Genomic DNA, 18,629 nt, shown 5'->3' with positions numbered 1-18,629 from the left:
AAGAGCCGAACTCGATGGGAAGTATTATTTTAGGAAAAACTTGATGTGGAGATAGTATTTGAGCTGAGATGTGAAATGAAGGCATAGGAACTACAAGAGAAGGTGAGGATCACAAGCAAAGAGAAATCTCGAAGAACTGTGAGAGTTTGGCCTGAGCAAGAGAATAAATATAAGTGACATTTACTTATGCATGAGAACACAGGGAAAATGTACATTTGTGGGAACAAAAGAATTTTGTTTTAAACATGTGAAGTTTGAGATGCCTTTAAACGTTAAAGTACAGCTATTAAGAAGACAATAGGTTCCATAGTTTTAAAAGCATATTCAAGGCCACAGGAGGATGTATAAATATGGGACTCATCAGTATACAGACATCATTTAAACCAAGAATCCAGACATCCTTTTCTACCTCTGACGGAGTGGTTTGTGGAAGACTCGCGCTTCCATGAAAAACAGATTAAAAAGGAAATAAGATTTAAAAAAATCTGTGTGACATCATCAGAGAGCTGCCTGGGCAACTAGAACTTGTGTGGACAGATGCCAAAAGGAAGTGAACTAGAAAGAGGAGCCAGAATTCTTTATCTGATTTTTGCCTGTTGGCTTGGGGCTGTAATAGCACGAGGCAGCCTGGAGATCCAGGCACTAGGAGGTCTGGGCAGAGTTGCTGCCAAGACACAGAGAAATGAGCAAAATAAAACGGCAAAATTGAAATTTGTGGATGGCAAGGAAGCCAGGATTGGGATGGCCAGTACTACAGGGAAAGGAGGCAAAAGGATGAGACCCCCACGTATGATTCGGTTTCTCCTTCTTCTTGAGGCATTTGCCAAATTCTTGGACTACACTGAGTCGGGGAGTAAGAAGTTGGGTAGGAAGCTTCTAAAATGTCCCACAATCTCTCAGGGCAAAAGAGGAAGACATCGAAATTCAAGACCCAACAAAGTCGAGGGACCCTTAGTAAACACACTCCATTTTGGTTGGGACATCTCAAGACGCATACCAGAAGTCACATGCAGGCGATCCAGAAGTAGGCGGAGACTTAAAATACTGCCAATCTGCCTTCTTTCATCTCAGTCCCGTATCTCATAATGTTTGCACTGTCTCCATGAAGAAGTGGATAAATTTATTACTTCCATAGATCAATGGAACCCAATTGTGTATCTAGAAACAAACCAACATTTATTACACCCACCTGATTTTTTGACAAAGGTTTTAGAGAAAGAATTACCTTTTCAGTATGTGGTGCAATGTCAGTTGGAAATCCATACAGAAAAAATTAATTCACAATGAATCACAGATTTAAATACCTATGAAAGGTCCAAAATAAAGATTCAAGCCAAAAGTGACTTTGTGGCAGGCAAATGTACCTGAAAAAGTGACAGCACTTCTTTAAAGTAAGAACTTCTGTTTATCAAAAGTTGGCACCGAGGGCACCGGCCCGGTGGCTCAGGCGGTTGGAGCTCCATGCTCCTAACTCCAAAGGCTGACGGTTTGATTCCCACATGGGCCAGTGGGCTCTCAACCACAAGGTTGACAGTTTGATTCCTCAAGTCCCGCAAGGGATGGTGGGCGGTGCTCCCTGCAACTAAGATTGAACACGGCACCTTGAGCTGAGCTGCCGCTGAGCTCCCTGATGGCTCAGTTGGTTGGAGCGCATACTCTCTACCACAAGGTTGCCGGTTCAACTCCTGGACTCCCACAAGGGATGGTGGGCTGCGCCCACTGCAACTAGCAACGGCAACTGGACCTAGAGCTGAGCTGTGCCCTCCACAACTAAGACTGAAAGGACAACTTGAAGCTGAACAGCACCCTCCACAACTAAGATTGAAAGGACAACAACTGGACTTGGAAAAAAGCCCTGGAAGTGCACACTGTTCCCCAATAAAGTCCTGTCCCCTTCCCCAATAAAATCTTTAAAAAAAACAAACAAAAAAAAAACGTTGGCACCGAGGGGAACAGGGGAATTTTAGGGAATAATGGAAATATATCTTGAGTGTGGTGGTAGTTACACAACTGTGGGGTGAGCGAGGTTAATTCACAGTATTTCTCAGGCAGAGAAATGCTGGCTGTGCTAAGGGTGGAAAGGGATTGTACCCCAAGGAAGCCACAGACACTGGTCAACTTGTACCATCAGGATCAGGAGGTTGGGTATTCAACATGTCTCCTCTGACAGGAGTATGTGGGGCGGAGGGTGGGGAAGTGGCCAGAGGACCTGAATAGACATTTCTCCAAAGACGACATACACATGGCTGGCTAATAGACATATGAAAATATGCTCAGCATCCCTAATCATCAGGGAAATGCAAATTAAAACCACAATAAGATAGATACCACTTCACACATACCAGAATGGTTATCATCAGTAAATCATCAAGCAGCAAGTGTTGGTGAGGAGGTGGAGAAAAGGGAACCCTCGTGCACTATTAATGGGATTGCAAATTGGTGCAACTACTATGGAAAACAAACAGTATGGAGGTTCCTCAAAAAATTAAAAACAGAACTACCTTCTGACCCAGCAATCCCACTTCCAGGTATTTATCCAAAGAAATCCAAAACACTAATTGGAAAAAATACATGCATCCATATATTCATTGCACTTTATTTACAATAGCCAAGATATGGAATCAACCTAAGTTTCCATTAATAGATGATTGGATAAAGAAGATGTGGTACATATATATGTGACACGGAGTATTATTAAGCCACGGAAAAGAATGACATCTTACCATTTGCGACAACATCGGTAGACCTACAGGGTATTATACTAAGTGAAATAAGTCAGAAAGACAAATACCATATGATCTCACTTATATGTGGAATCTAAAGAACAAAATAAACAAAACAGAAACAAACTCACAGATACAGAGAACAAACTCATGGTTGCCAGATGGGTGGGGGGTTGGGGAGCTGGGTGAAAAAGGTGAAGGGAATAAGAAGTACAAATTGGCGGTTACAAAATAGTCACAGGGATGTAAAGTACAGCATAGGTAATATAGTCAATAATATTGTAATGACTATGTATGGTGCCAGGTGGGTACTAGATTTATCAGGGGATTACTTCATAAGTTATATAATGTCTAACCACTATAATATACACCTGAAACTAATATAATATTGAATGTCAACTGTAAAAAAAGTTAGGGGAAAAAAAGCTGCTGCCTGAAGTCTGGCTTCCAATCAGCCTGAGTCTACGTGCTGACGGAAATCCTCCCTTTTGGGACACTGACAGGTCTTGGCACACCCTCAACTATGAGTTCCCACTGAAAATAAAGTAGGCTGCTTGGACAATCACAAAGGTTTGAGAGACAACCAAGAGCTAGGGCAGGGTTGAACAGGAAGGTTCATCTACAGAAGGCCACTCTGCCAAGACAGGGTGAGGTGGCTGTTTTGTCTGCTGTATATTAATAGAAACCAACACAGAGAGTCAAGGAAAATGAAGAAACAGAGGAATATGTTCCAAATGAAAGAACAAGAGAAAACCTCAGAAAAAGACCTTAATGACATGGAGAGAAGTGATTTACCCGACAAAGAGTTCAGAGTAGGTCACAGAGGTGCTCACGAAGCTCGGGAGAAGCACGGATGAACAAAACGAGAATTCCTTGCTTACTTTCAACGTTGATTTAATTCACATTTGTTGGATAACTACAGGGACGCATAGGCTGGAGGCAGGTAGAGTGAAGAATCCTGAGGTAATTATAGGAATGAGAGAGAGAGAGAGAGAGAATGAGAAACCTAGAGGGAGAGATCCCAGGATGCAGTTTGAAATCACCATTTCCTGCCTTATTGAGGGTAAGAGCACATAGCAACCTGAAAATCAGTTGTCACATTCGATGTCCTGGGCCATTAGAGCTGGAAAGAAGCTGATCACCAAGTTTCAGTCCCATGTGTTTTTTGTCCGTGTATCTGAAGAAAACTTCAGGATGTATATCAAGGCCTAATAAATTCAGACATGAACTTTTTGTTGGTATTAAAAGTAGTGACTAGTCAAGAGCTGGTTCATTCACTTGAACTAGGTAAACCAAAAGCAATTTTATTTTAATTTTATAATTAGTAAAATGGCACAGTTCAGGGAAACTGAAAGATTTAGGAATAACTAGAAGTACTGATATAAAAGATACCACAAGACTCCCTTTTTCTTTAAACCAGGATTTTTTTTCTTTATGACAGTTTCTTTCTCCTTAAACCACATTTTCTTCAAACCAGTTTTCTATAAACCTAATTCAACAGAATGAAAAATGTGGTCTCCCCATAGTTGTCAGGTTTGTATTTTATGGGCCTGTCAACGAGAAAAGTTTCCCATTCCAAATTCTGAGGAAAAAGACGTTTAGTGGTTCCCAACAAGCCCAATCTCATTTTGGATAACACTGTGGAAAAAAATGATACTTCTGAGAACCACTGTTGTGGGTCAGGCTATAGTCAAACAGTTTAAGGAGGGGGCCATCACCACTGAGCCTCCCAGAGGGACTCCTATAGAAAAAGCTGGAATCGGTTGTCAAGTTCTTGGGAGAAAAGTATTGGGTCACAGGGAAAGGCACCGACTGTAAGAGCCACTCAGGCTAGGTCTGTGTCCTTAGCATGAGTCTCCATCCAGGGGGCTGCCTGCTTGGCCCATACTTTCCCCTTGCACTGCAAGTTACATGCACAAAGGCGGAAAGCCAGGGGCTATATTGGTGCTGGGAGACAGGCCCCACTGGCCAGATTCCATGTCCCAAAGTAGACGTATCAATGTGGGAAGCAGAGTCCTTACCTGGTGATTTGGAACTTAAACAAGGTTCGTAGAAACGTGAATTTGATGAATGCGTGTTTGTTGAAATTTCCTAGAGTCCTGACATGTTCAGCAGCAACTAGAGCTGCCCAAGGTCCTGCATTTATAGTTCATAGTGCAAACAAAAGGCGGTGTGGAAGGCATTTAAACAACCAACACTAACTAGCGAGCGTCTGAGGGATGCCCTCAGCTGTGTGGCTCTGGCCCCAGGACAGCAGCGGAAGTGGAGCGCAGGCTGCGAGTCTGTGCACCTGTAGCCTGTTTCTATCAGAACCAGATGGGCTGTGGGTAGAAAGTGCTGCAGACTTGGGCCAAGCCTTTAAATTCAGAGCACCCTATAGAGGAGACAGGAGTCTGGGTGTGGGCTCAGGCCACATAAGATGGAGAGCCCATTGCCTGAAGTGCCATTGTTCAAAGTCTTCTCCTTCTTGGATGTATTCGATTTGCTACGGGCTGGCCAAGTGAACAAGGTGAATGGGCTCCACTGTCCACTGCTCTAATTGACCAGTCCTACCCCCACACCCATCCAGCTTGTCAGTGCTTGCCCAAGACCCCTTTCACTTCCCTCCCTCAGCCTTGGGATCTTGGATACCCAGATTCTACCCTCACCACCTTCCTTTGTTCCTTAAATTTACCTTGTTCAAGCCTGCCCATTCAGCTCTGATATACTCGTGTCCTTGGGACTCAGTTGCTTCTCTTAGCCAGTTGGAGTACCAGTTTGCAGAAGAGCAGAGTGATACATTGAGTGTTTTGGGGTTAGCATCCTCCACTCTGAGGGCCTCGTATTTTGTTAAATGAAGATGAAAAACTGATCTACAGGAGTTGTCGTGTTGATTAAATGGTTCTTGAGGTTCCCATTTCAAGCCCTAGGAAATCCACTCTGAACTTTCTCAAGAATACTAAGGGCCTATCCTGGCAGTGATGGGTCCCTGCTTTTACCATGTCACTGTTGCCCCAAACTGGGAGGGCTTTGAGAGCTGGGGTGGTGGTGGCTGGGTAACCCGTGTGGGCTTGGCTCCCAGAAGAGAAGATAGCAGAGGAGGAGCCCACGTTTGGGAACCAATTGCCTTCTCTCTTCCTTTCTCTCCCCTCAGTACTGGAATAAGGTTGCAGACAGTGATCGCCTGTGGAGGTGAGCAAGGGGAGGCGGTGGGGAGATGGGAAGGCAGGTGTCTCTCAGGGGAGAGGAAGACATCGGATTGGGACCTAGGCTTGTGTGTGGTTGTGTTGTGAGAGGCACGAGTGAAGGTTACCGTGAGTAAAGGGTTCGTGTGGTGTACCAGAGGTGCCAAGGAGGTAAACTGACCGGGGGCAGCCTGACGGACGGGACTGTGCCTCTGTTTCCAGAGACCTGTGTCTGAAGAAATGGAGCTTCTACAACTTCTCCTGTGAGCACTTGGGCCCACAGACATGGAAGCAGTTCTTGCTCAACCAAATAAGGCATGAGCGTCGGATGGAATTGGCACAGCCAGAGGACTTTATCTACAAAAAAGCAACTGGCAACTTAGGTATGGGGACAGGGCACCCTAGAGGAACATGAAAAACTTGTTTTAAGAAATCAACTGTTTTTTCCCATGTTCCCATTCAGTGAAGAGACAGGGAATTACAACTTAATGGGTCTGGGTTGCTGTGACGACCCTCACTGGTCTCCCTGCTTTCTGCCCGCCCCCCATTGTTCTCTACAATCTGTGTTGCATGGAAAAGCCTGAGTGATCTTTTCACAACATAAATAAAATCAGGTCTTGTTACTCCGTTTTCCCAAAGGCTTCCCATCTCTCCTAGAATAAAAAATTTAATGAAAAAGGAAACTTTTAAATTACAGAAGTTCTAATGCTCACTTTATTTCTCGTACCTTTTTTAAAATTCAGAACAGTTCTCTGATGGAGAGATTTCCCCCCCATTTTATATCTATGAAAACGGAGATTAAAAAGGAAAAAACAAATTGGCCAAGACGTCCCAAGTGCCCAGTCTGCAATGGGAACCCATGTTTGAATAACTCTGAAGCCCAATTTCCATCCTTTTCGTAAAGATTGCAAAAACACTTAAAATCGTCTTTCCAGGATTCTTTTTATTCAATTGGATCATCCCTCAACTATCTGGTGGCCAAGTGTTGTCTGTGTTTCCTTCTAGGAATCTTGGGACCTATAGCTTATCTCTCAGGAAGTGGCCCTTCTATGAATGGACGAGAGAAGTCAGTCATTTGTACGGTGTCTTCAAAGCGCATGCTTTATGCCTGGGATGTGTGGGAGGTGAGTCTGGCCAGTGAGGAGCACAAGTAATGCATACCTGTGTCCATCCTGTTACACAGGTGAAGCAGGTGCTGGGAGGAAAGTGATATTCAGAATTGGTAATAGAAACAAAATTTCAAATTAGGTCTTTTAATTGGCACTCTGTGACCTTTTCATTTAGACTACAGACACATAGAGAATTCACTTTGTAATTTGTGTTTCTATATATAAACTTGTGCAAGGACTTCTTTTCTTTTGGTCACGTGGAGTGACTTTGTGAAATAGACAGTTTCTTGGCATTGTGCATCTTCATAGCCTGTTCTATGGTCTCCCTGTCAACAATTGGCATTTGCTATTTTGGCTTTTTCAGGGAGTGGTCTCTAACTCAGATCACCTCCAGGGGGGCACAATGCTTGTCTTATACATCAGGACCACATGAGAGGGAGCACGAAGCACTGGAGAGGGAGTGGAAGACCCCAAGTGTGTCCCATATTATTGTATTATCTTGGTTTTCCCCTCTTGGATTTCTCCCTCCTCCCCATAAAAATTAGAGAATGATTCTTTCTAACATAGGTCTTCTGATGTATGATAAATACCCTTTTATGAATATATGAGGTGGCAGGGAAGTGATGAGGTAAAAGTTTAGAAGGATACTCTTACCTTAAACTTACGCAATGTTGTATGTCAATTACATCTCAACAAAGCTGGGGAAAAGGAAATTAGAAGGGTACTCTCTTGGATAACCTGCTCTAGGGAAACCATTCACCATGTCCCTGAAGGACATTCAAGCAGCCCAGTGGACAAGTCCACGGGACAGAGAACTCAGGCCTCCTGTCTACAGCCAATACCCACTTGCAGACATGTGAGTGAGCCATCTTGGAGGCAAATCCTCCAACCCCAGACAGCCTTCAGATTATTGCATCCCCAGCCAACACCTTGCTGCAACCTAATGAGAAACCCTAACCCAGAGCCACCTGGTTCATCCACTTGAATTTTTGACCAATGGAAGTTGTGTGACGTAAGTGTTTATCGCTTTAAGCTGCTACATAATCTGTGATGCAGCTATAGATAACAAATAATAGTTTTTAGTACCTGGAAGTGGGGTGCTGCTGTAACAAAAACCTAGAAAGTGGAAGAAGCTTTGGAAACAGGAAGGGGACAGGAGCCAGAAAGACTCTGAGGAGAGTGCCGGACCTTAAAGAGACTGTTAGCAAAAACCTAATGGCCTACCAAGATTCCGCCAGTGAGAACTTAAGGGAAAGTGTGAAAAATGTTATAGGATGCTGGAGGAAAGGGGGTCCTTCTTACATAGGGGTCCAAGCAAGACCAATCCAGGGTAAATAAATCAATCAATAAATAAGAAAAAAAAATATCAATCCAGGGCAATATCAGTAAACCCTACTATAAAGTTGAAGCCAAAAGTAGGTAGCTGCAAAATTCTTTGTTGGACCACAGAAAGGTCTAAGGAGGTACCTCAGAACTGTTCAGTCAAGTGATAGGTTTTCTAAGAAGTTTCAGGCAGCCCCAGGAGAAGCCCAAGTTACCAAAAGGATTTATCTCAAAGAATTGTGAGTGTGGATCTTGTCTAATGAGGTAAACTCCAATACGTTTCTTTGGAAAGCCACAAAGTTTTTAAGAGAATTATATTTGCAGAAACACTGCCAGCTTGGGTTTAATGGGGTTGAGAAGGAAAAGGGACTTTTGAATCCCAGACTTTTACAGGCAAGAAGCAGGCTGCAAAAACTAAGCTGCAAAATTGGGCCACCATATATGGAAAGGGATAGAGACTCAGAAGACAGAACTGAGAACCTAGAGAGTAGAGCCAAGAGTCATGAAGAATCTTTCCCAGGCCTTGAATCCCAATCAGCGGACTATCAGCACGTTCTCTATTGGATTTCAAATGTTCTGTGGAGCAGCGATTCCTTCATGCTTCCCTCCCCATTTTCCATTTTCCCCTTTCTTGAATCATCCTATGCCTGCCCTACCCTTGTATTTTGGGGATGTAAGGAAAGATAACTGGTATATTTAGTTTAAAATTTTTCACATCAAGATGAATCTAAAGAGCTTCATCTCTACCTGGACCTAATTCAACAATGAGATCCTAGATTTTGAGATGATGCTGTAATGGTCTGAGCTATTTGGGGGCATTGGGAGATGCTGAGTGTATTTTGCATGTGAGTTATTAGGGGCGACAAGGCGAAGTGTCAGCCAGCCTCTAAGATGGCCCTCAGTATCCCTTGCCCCACAGTATTCATGATCTTATGGAGTCCACTCCCACATTGAATAGGGCTGATCTTTGTAACCAATAGGACATTGTAGAAATGATGGTGTGTAACTTCTGAAGTTATGTCATAAAAGACACTTCCTTCCTCTCTCTTGAGTCATTGGCTCTTGGAAAGCCAACCACAATATTATGAGGACACCGAGAAGCCCAAGAGAGAGGTCTGTGTGGGGAAGAACTGAGGACTCCTGCTAGCAGCCAGCACCAACTTGCCAACCATTTGAGGGAGCCATCTTGAAAGTGGAACTTGGCTTCAACCTCATAAGAGACCCTGAGCGAGAACTACCTAGCCAAGCTGCACCTGAATTTCTAATGAACAAATTATGAGATAAAAACTTGTTATTTGAAGCCACCCAGTTTGTATTGGATGATTTATTCCACAACAGATAACACTACATAGGCAACCTGTTGTAGTGTTAGGAATCAAAATAGTGATTACATCTGGGGAGAGTGAAAGGGTTAGTACATAGGGCAAGTGTAAGGGGGCTTTAAGAGGGCTTAGAAGGAGTTATAGTGATCACTTTGTAATAACTTACTAAACTTTACATTTATGTTTGTGTTCTTTGATACATTTTACAATTTTAATGAGACTAAAGAAAAGTCTAGAAGGGAAACTCATCTGTCTTGTTTGCAATGTACAAGGTTGATGATGGAATAACGATTATCATGATAGTTGATACCCTTTGAACTCCTACTAGGTACTAGGCAGAGTTCTAAGCATGTTTCCTGTGTTGTGAAATGTAATACAACAGTCAATAAGAAGCCGCAGTGGTAAGTAACTTGCCGAATGTCACACTGTTACTAAGGCAGAACTGATTTGAGCTCAGGGAGTGTGATTGGTCTTTATGCCCGTCAAGTAGTGAGTTCCTGCTTTTGAATATATTGCATAGTTCCTTTTTCATGTTCACTGCCCCTCGAATAATTGAGATATTTAGTAGAATTTTCTTATTCTATTCCCAGAAGAAAGAAAGGGATCTGATTTAGAGGAGGCTTCCAAATAAACACTGGCAGAATGAAAGCACAGTTGGAGTGAAGAGTTCCTTGAACACATATATTGTTACTGTCGTTCTCCAGGGCACTATGATCTGGTCAAGCCCAGTCCAGCCATCTAGCATCAAGCTTCTGGTGACCCTCCCTCAGGTGCATCTTGCATTCACTGTGGATTTGGAGGGAACGGTCAAAGTGTGGAATTGTCAGGATGAGGACGCTCTGGCTGCTCTCACCATGCCTCAGGCCTGTTTTTCCTTGGAAGCCTTTCTCACAAAGGATGGCCCATTCCTGATGGTAAGTGACCCCTGCATGTGGAGGGGGCCCACAAAGCAAAATGCCTGCTGCCTTGACAGGTACTGTGGCCCCCTTACTGTCACATCACATCACAGCCTGTCTTCTTGGAGTCATATCTATGATACCCCCTGGATAATGTACCGATGAGTCATAATACACCGATGAATGTGGCCGCACAAGCCTTTATGCTACCCTGACCTTTTATCTACCGCAGGTACATGTCCACACTTATTCTTAAAACAAAAATGAAAAACATCTTCCTGAATTATTTCACATCTTTCAAGTGTGTATTATTGTACAGTCCATGACTTTGGACAGTGCCTATGGAAGGAGAGATGTGGGTGTGGGGAGACATTGAGAAAAAAGTGTAATGTTGATGTGTTACTGAGTAACTATCTTGGAGAAGAGTGTTTTGGGGCTTAGAAAGGTTTATTTCTTGGGATCATGCCAGCAACCTTGTGGGGCAGGCCGATCAGAGGTTTTAATCTCCATTATGTGAGTGAAGAAATGGTGACACAGCTTGGCAGCTGACGAGGCTGCCTTCTGTGTGCTTTAGGATTTCACGTCTCTTTCCACTGACACGGCAATGGTGCTTTGGTTTCAGGTGGGCAATTCTGAAGGTGACATCTACACACTGACAGTGCCTGAGTTGAGGAGTGTTTCTAAAGTTAATGCATTTAACTACAGTGTTGATTTTCTGCACTGCTCTCCTGACAAGAAATGGATCTTTGCCTCTGGGACACATCAACATATCTTGCCAAAGGTAGATGCTGCCCTGTGTGCTTTAACTTCGGGGGGAGAGGGTCAGCGTTAGGAAGGTGAAGTCAGGAAGTGTTAGAGAAACTACAGAGGACCGGACGGCCTGCCTCCTCCTCTCAAAGGCCATAGCACGCATGGAATCCATTCCTAGGGCCAAGAGACAGTGTTCTTTGAAGCAATCATACCTAGTTACAAAGACAAACCTTATTAATGAAAATTTGCTCATGAAGCCTGAATCAGCCAAAGAGATGGAGGAGGGTGAGCGAGAGCGAGAAATGAAGGTCTCTGGTAACCTGGTTCACTTTTGCTTTCCTTACTTTACTTTTATCTACCTTGGCTGGAAAGTACAAAGAAGTCCAGAAGTAAATAAAAATGCATCCACCTCTGATATTACTCTGAGAAAGTGACATTTTGAGCAGGCCATTTTACATGGCATATGCGGACTGGGCACCAGAGAGAAAGGAGCTAAGAGAGGAGACAGCAAAAGCAGGACAGCCCTTGACTAGTTCTCCAAGAAGGGAAAATCTGCTTAGCCAACTGCAACTTGATCAGGGGTCCTATGTGGCCAGCTGATTTGGAACCCCTTGGTATGCCAGAAGAGAAGCTTTGGGGACTCTGCTCCACGTGTGACCATGACAAGCAGGATAGAAAGACAATGAGCGACAGGCAGGGACTACTCAGTGCTCCCTGAGACTCAGAATAAAGCTTTGGCCACAAGCTGAGGATTCTTAAGGCGGCTTTTCTGGAGTCACTCCCGTCCTGAGATGCTATAACTTCCCCCTTCACCTGACTGCATGTGCAATAATCTCTCCATAGGTACTTTTTGTGGAGTGCTTACTGAGGCCGTCAGAAGGCGAAAGCCCTCTGTCTGTCTCTCTCCCGTTTTCATCGTGCTGCAGAGCCTGCTGGGCCCCCAGGAGGGCCAACAGGATAACGCTGATGTTCCGAAGAGCGTCTTTCAGAAAGACGGGGTTTAGCACCTTTGATCTAACACTTGAGAGGACTGGGGGCAGAACAGTCATTCAAGGTAGTCTATGCCATATTGGAAACCTTGTTCCTCCTCCCTATCACTCGTGCACTCATTTTAAGCTATAAATGGATGTTAATAGGTAAATCTGTGTAAAGGGCAGGGATTTCTTTAGCTCGAGGCTAACCCATGCCTGCTTGACTCCAATGCCCACATTTCTGACGTCTGCGCTCCACTGTGCCTTCTTAGGCAGACATGTTTAGATTCCCATCATGCTTTAGGGCCTGGATTCCCTTCCTTCAATGCCTAAGGTATTATTTATTGTCCAAAGCCCTCTGTTCCTGTGTCATAGCACCCACCACCATGATCAATGACGGGTACTTTCAGGCCACTGGCCTAGCCTTCGTTTTCCTCACTGGACTTTCCAAGTCCCATGGAAGTAGGGAGTATAGTTTTTCATTCAGGGAAAGGATATTTTTCTGACTAAATGACCCAAAGTTTGCCTGTATGTGTGTGTATGTGTTTTACATGAAAACAGCACATCAGATCGCAAGTTTCCTGTTGCCAGTTCATATGGAGAGTCCTATTTGGATGGGAGTCGGTGATGGAAATATGATTGTCTTTGAGAGTGGGCCATACTTGTTTCTCTTCACCATCAATGGCCTCCAGCTGCAACAATTTGATGACCACGAGCTGACCATCTGTAACTTATTGGTGGTACGTATGATCTTTCTTCTCCACTTATTAATTGCTCTGATTTTGACTCTGGGCCACTCACTCCCGGGTATCCTTTGAAGGATTCTCTCCATGTCCTCACCACATCCATGGATAACTATCTGCATATGTACATGTGGGAAGAGGAAGGTCGTTACCCATACCTCAAGAGCTGTTTTCACCTGGAACACATAAGGAATGATTACACACCAAGCTGGTAAGCCCTGCTTTGTGACTTTAACTTTTCCTAAAGATTTTAAATTTCTACATAAAAAAAAAGTTAATAAAGGGATAACAGGATTTTTAAAAGATTCTTGGAGGATATATATGAATAAACTTATGCCCAAAAAGAGAATTGCTAGTTCTTGGAGTATGTCCACAGTCCTTGCAATAGATTTCAAAAGGCTTCCCACAATGGCTCTCAATTTATATTCCCATAAGCAGCATATGAAGATTTATATCCTTAACATCTTGTCTTTACCTGTAAGGTTTTTTGTTTGTTTTAGTTCATTAGTCATTTGGGTTGCTTCTTTCATGAGCTGCCTTTATCTTCATTTTACTTATTTTTCTTCTAGATTGCTTGCCTTTATCTAAGTTATTTTTCTTGATATTTTATATACTGTACATAGAAGTCTTGTCTTTCACATACTTCACAAATATTTTCTTCCAGATTACTTGTCCTTATAATGCTTATTTTTGGCAATATCTAACAAAATACATATACATATATCATTTGAACTGCCAATGCCACTAAAAGGAATTTACTCTAACAGTATACCTCCAATGATTAAAATACCTTGTTTATTTATTACAGCATTAGTTGTGATTGCCAAATACTGGATACTACCTAATTGCCCAAACATGAGAGATTGTCTAAATTACTATGGTATATCCACATAATGAAGTATTATGCAGCTATAATTTTTTAAAAGGGGGGAAAAGAATGGGGAAAATCTCTATGTTCAGATAAGAAGTTATTGCCAATGTTTTTGAGGCAAAAATATTTAAAAGTATAGAATTGATATATATATATATATAACTATACTTAGCAGATTTTCTTTCATATTTTTTGCTCTCTGTATCATAGCTAATAAATCTTAGCCAACTCTAAATCATAAATACTGATTTCTCTTCATGTAAAGTGTCCCATACTGCATAGCTTTGTCTTTTTCCATCTGAATAATTTTTTAAGCAGGGAGATTTTATATTTCCCAAGTAGAATACAGTTGTCCAATACACAGTTTGAGTTTTAACAAAAATATAAAGTCCTGTAATTAAACCACAGAATATGTCTATCACACCCCAATTTTTCTCATGCTCCATTGCCGTCTGTCCCTCCTTCCATCTCAGCACCAGGCAACCACTGGTCTTCTTTCGGTCTCTAAATTTATAAATTAGTTTATATTTTCTAAAATTTTATGTAAATTAAATTATATAGTAGATATGCCTTTGTGTCACCAATGAGCATGGTGTTTTTGAGATTCGCCCATGTTGAGTGTATCAGTGATTCACTCCTTTTCTCTTGCTGCATAGTGTCCCCTTCTATAGCTGTACCACAGTTCACTTTACCAGTTGCGAGACATTTATATTGTGTCTAGTTTGGAATGATTATGACTAAAACTACTGTATCCATTCGTGATAAGATTTTTGTGTATTTACCTGAGAGTGGAACTGTTGGCTCATATGGTATGTTTCACTTTATAAGAAACTGGAAAACTCTTTCCTAGGGAGCTATATATTTTTGCATTCCCACCAACAATGTTTGCGAGTTCCAGTGGTTCCAGTTGGTACTGTTTGGTTTTTGTTTTCTTAACATTTTTTTTTACATTCTAGTGGGTGTGTAGTGATATCTCATTATAGTTGTATTGTATATTTCCCCAATGATATTGAGCAACTTTTCATTTGCTTATTTACCATCCAGATATCTTCTTTGGTGGAGCATTTGTTCAAACCTTTTGGCCATTTTTTAATTGGGTTCTTTTCTTAATACTGAGTTTTAATAGTTCTTTATATATTTGGAATATAAGTCTTTTATCAGATAAGGATTTGCAAATATTTCCTCCCACTCTGGTTTCCTCCCACTCTGGTTTTTTTACTCTACCAACAGTGTCTTTCAAAGAGCAGGTGTTCTAAATTTTGATGAAGTCTAATTCTTCTTATAAAATGATTGGTCTCTGGGTGGTCTATCTAAGAAATCTTTGCCTAACCCAAGGTCACAAAGATTTTCCCCTATGTTTTCCTCCAAAAATTTTATAGTTTTAGGTTTTACATTTAGGTCTGTGATCCATTTTGAATTAAATCTTATTTAGGGCAAGTTAAAGACATAGGTTTATTTATTTCTTTGCATATGGGTATTCAATTATTCAGCACTATTTGTTGGAGAACAAAAAGCTATTCTTTCTCCATTGAATTGCCTCTATACCTTTGTATAGACAAAGGTATAAAAATTGACCATATATGTATAATTTTTATTATTAATTATGTATAATTATTATGTATAATATTAATATGTTAATTGATAACTTTACTGTTATCAATTTCATCCCTGTCTGCTTATATCTTCCTTCCTTCCTTCTGCTTGTTTTTTTTTCTAGTTCTTGAGGTAAAAGCTTAGATTATTGCTTTAAGACCTGTTCTTTTTAAATATCAGCATTTGATGCTCTAAATTCTCCCACTAAGCACTGCTTTATCTGCAACTCACAGATTTTGATTGATTCTTTTCTTTTTCATTCAGTTTTATGTACTTTTAAGTTTCCCTTTTCTCCTTTGACTCGTGTATTATTTATGTTTAATTTTCAAGTGTTTGGATATTTTATTGCTTTCTTTTTTATTGATTTCTAGTTTAAATCAATTACAGTCAGAGAGCATGCTCCATTGCTTCATATGTTCTCTGTTCTTTCACATTTGTTAAAGTCTGTTTTATGACCCAGCATGTGGTCTATCTTGATGAAGTTCCCTGTGAGCTTGAAAAGAATGTGTATCCTGCTCTTGTTGGCTTGGAATGTTCTATAAATGGCAATTGGATCACCTTGGTTGATTATCTTCTTCAGTTCCTCCATATTTTTTCCAATTTTTTTGTCTGGTGGTTCTGTCAATTATGAGAGACGATTTTTAATTTCCTGAGTATAAATGTGGATTTGTCTATTTTTCCTTTCAATTGTTTAAGTTTTTAGTTCATGTATTTTGCAACTCTGTGTGTTGGTGTATTTAGTAGCATTATATCTTCTTTGTTAATTGGCCCTTTTATTTTTGTGTAATGTCCCTCCTTGTCCCTTGCAATTTCCTTTGCGAGAAGTCTACTTTACCTGTTACTAAGTTAGCCACTCCTGGTTTTTCTTGATTAATGTTTGTATGTTACATTGTTTGTCCATTCTTTTATTTCCAATCTATTTATATTATTATAATTGAAGTGAGTTTCTTGTAGACAGGATCTAGTTGGGTTGTGGCATTTACCCACTGTGCCAAGATCTGTCTTTTGTTGGTTTGTTAACTTCTCTTTGTTCAGCATTTTAAAAAATGTTTTGCCACTTCCTTCTGTCTTCTATGGTATCCAATGAGAAGTCCACTGTCATTCAAATTGATCCTCTGCAGATGATGTGTCATTTTTCTCTGGCTGATTTCAAGTTATTTTCTTTGTCTTTAGTTTTCAGAAATTTGGTATGTCTGATGTAGTGTTCTTTGAATTTAACCTGTTTGAGTTTGATCAGCTTTGAATCTGTAGGTTTACCAAATTCAAGGAATTTTCAAGTATGATGATCTCTGCGGTACCTGGAGGGAAGAGGAAGGTGTACCACCTCTACTCACCCTAGTGCAAGGGAGGAGATAGTCAACAGATCTCTACCCCCATAATTTCTGGGCTCCTGGAGAAGAGGGGTAGGGGTACCACCTCATTCATACAGGATGAGAATGAAGGGAAACATGGCTTCTTTTATGGTATTCACCTAGAATAGAACAGGTATAGTCAAAGAGAACAAAATTCCATTTTAAAATAAAAAGCTTCCCTCGTATCATTATTAAATAAGATAACCTGGCAAATCAGAGAGATTGATAATTCTGGCAGTGACATCTCAGAGCAGGTTGGGATTGCTACTCTTACACATGATAATCAGCATACCTTTGCCAGATCTACACAGTTACTCAAAACCAAATCCAAAAGTAACTTCTATGATCAAAAGACCAATTGATTTGGGAAGAATATTTGTATTTTTGTCAGGTTCAAATTTAGTATCATTAACAATGGATATAACTACTTTCCCTTTTGTCCACTGATGGTGTTGTTTTTTTCTGTTGGCAGCTTTTTTACCAAAGCCATATGTGATAACACGAGCGTAGTATGTGTGGTGTCAAGAAGTCGTGAAACCAGCATTCTGGTGATGTATTCTTTGAACATGTAATATGGAAACTAATGCAATTAACCTGGATCATCTTGCTCAATGTAGTAAAGAGAATTCTATTTGCAAACCCAGAATGATTATTTCTGGGATTATACCAGGAAAGACGCAGTAACTTAACTATCTATAGTGAATCTACACTATATGGGTCACACACTATACAGATAGAGTATGGAGAAACATATTCTATGTCCCTTCCATTAAGGAGAGTATAGAACACTAAGGTAGGAAAATATAAATGGTCACACAAGTGTACAATTCCAAACAATTCAAGGGAAGCATATTATGGGGAAAGCGTGTGAATTTAGATTGAGGCTGGTTTAAAAATGAAGGCATCTGTATCAGTCAGTCAGTGAGTGTTCTTGCCTGTAAGCAACCAAAAATAAATTCTGTAAAATTTAAGCAAAAAAGGAATGTATTAGAAAAACAGAGGTTAATATCTAAAAGTAGCTAGAAAAGACTCAGAATATATGTAGATGGGAATAAAAAATGCTCAAAAGGACTAGGAAATTGAAAATACATCAAAGGTTAAATCACATAACTGTCTTGATTTGCATATCACCACAGCCATTGTAAAGGCTATGATAAAGAACTGGGCCCCTGTCCTTGTAGTGAGTTCAGGATTCAGAGTTCTGGGAGAGAATATTAATAAATCAAGCCTATGACACAAGGATCTGCTCTTCTGGCTTTGAGGGAGGGTAAGATTGGAAGAAAGATGATCTAAGGGGATAGATAATACTCTAAATGGGCTGTGATCTCAATGGGAAATCTCTCCAAAGCACATGGGCTGTTTAAGTGTCCACCATCCCCTCTCTGTAGAAATAAACTTAAAGCTGTGACCAAGACAATAAAGGAAGGGCAGCGCAATGAAGGGTTTATGCAGAAGGACAAGGTTGGGTGGAGAAGATGACATGAGATGCAGTATAAACAGTACCTGAGACAGCTCTGAGATAGTCATGTGTTTGGTTTAGTTCAGAATCAAAGAAAATCTATGTGTCTGAAGTCGAACCGGCAACCTTGTGATTGAGAGGACACGCTCCAACCAACTGAGCATCTGGGAGCTCAGCTGCAGCTCAGCTCAAGGTGCTGTGTTCAATCTTAGTTGCAGGGAGCAGAGCCCACCATCCCTTTCAGAAGTCAAGGAGTCCAACAGCTGCAACCTTGTGGTTGAGAGCCCACCGGGCCATGTGAGAATTGAACCGGCAGCCTTTGGAGTTAGGAACATGGAACTCCAACCGCCTGA

At 41.3% G+C, this 18,629-nt stretch overlaps 1 protein-coding gene across 1 annotated transcript; it reads left to right on the top strand.

The window, feature by feature from the left end:
* The first annotated feature begins 5,142 nt into the window (after positions 1-5,142).
* FBXW12 (F-box and WD repeat domain containing 12) lies at positions 5,143-17,456 on the top strand. The gene is made up of 10 exons (XM_019723951.3): positions 5,143-5,232; positions 5,857-5,894; positions 6,110-6,270; positions 6,893-7,011; positions 10,346-10,555; positions 11,160-11,318; positions 12,131-12,341; positions 12,820-12,998; positions 13,079-13,212; positions 17,290-17,456. The coding sequence occupies exons 1-10, from the start codon at positions 5,143-5,145 to the stop codon at positions 17,387-17,389; spliced, it is 1,401 nt and encodes a 466-aa protein (XP_019579510.3). The 3' UTR covers positions 17,390-17,456.
* The last annotated feature ends 1,173 nt before the right edge of the window (positions 17,457-18,629 follow it).

The sequence above is a fragment of the Rhinolophus sinicus genome, chromosome 5, assembly GCF_057876585.1.
Source record: "Rhinolophus sinicus isolate RSI-liver-muscle chromosome 5, RSI-T2T, whole genome shotgun sequence".
NCBI lineage: Eukaryota > Metazoa > Chordata > Mammalia > Chiroptera > Rhinolophidae > Rhinolophus > Rhinolophus sinicus.
This window is presented reverse-complemented; position numbering and strand designations above follow the sequence as displayed.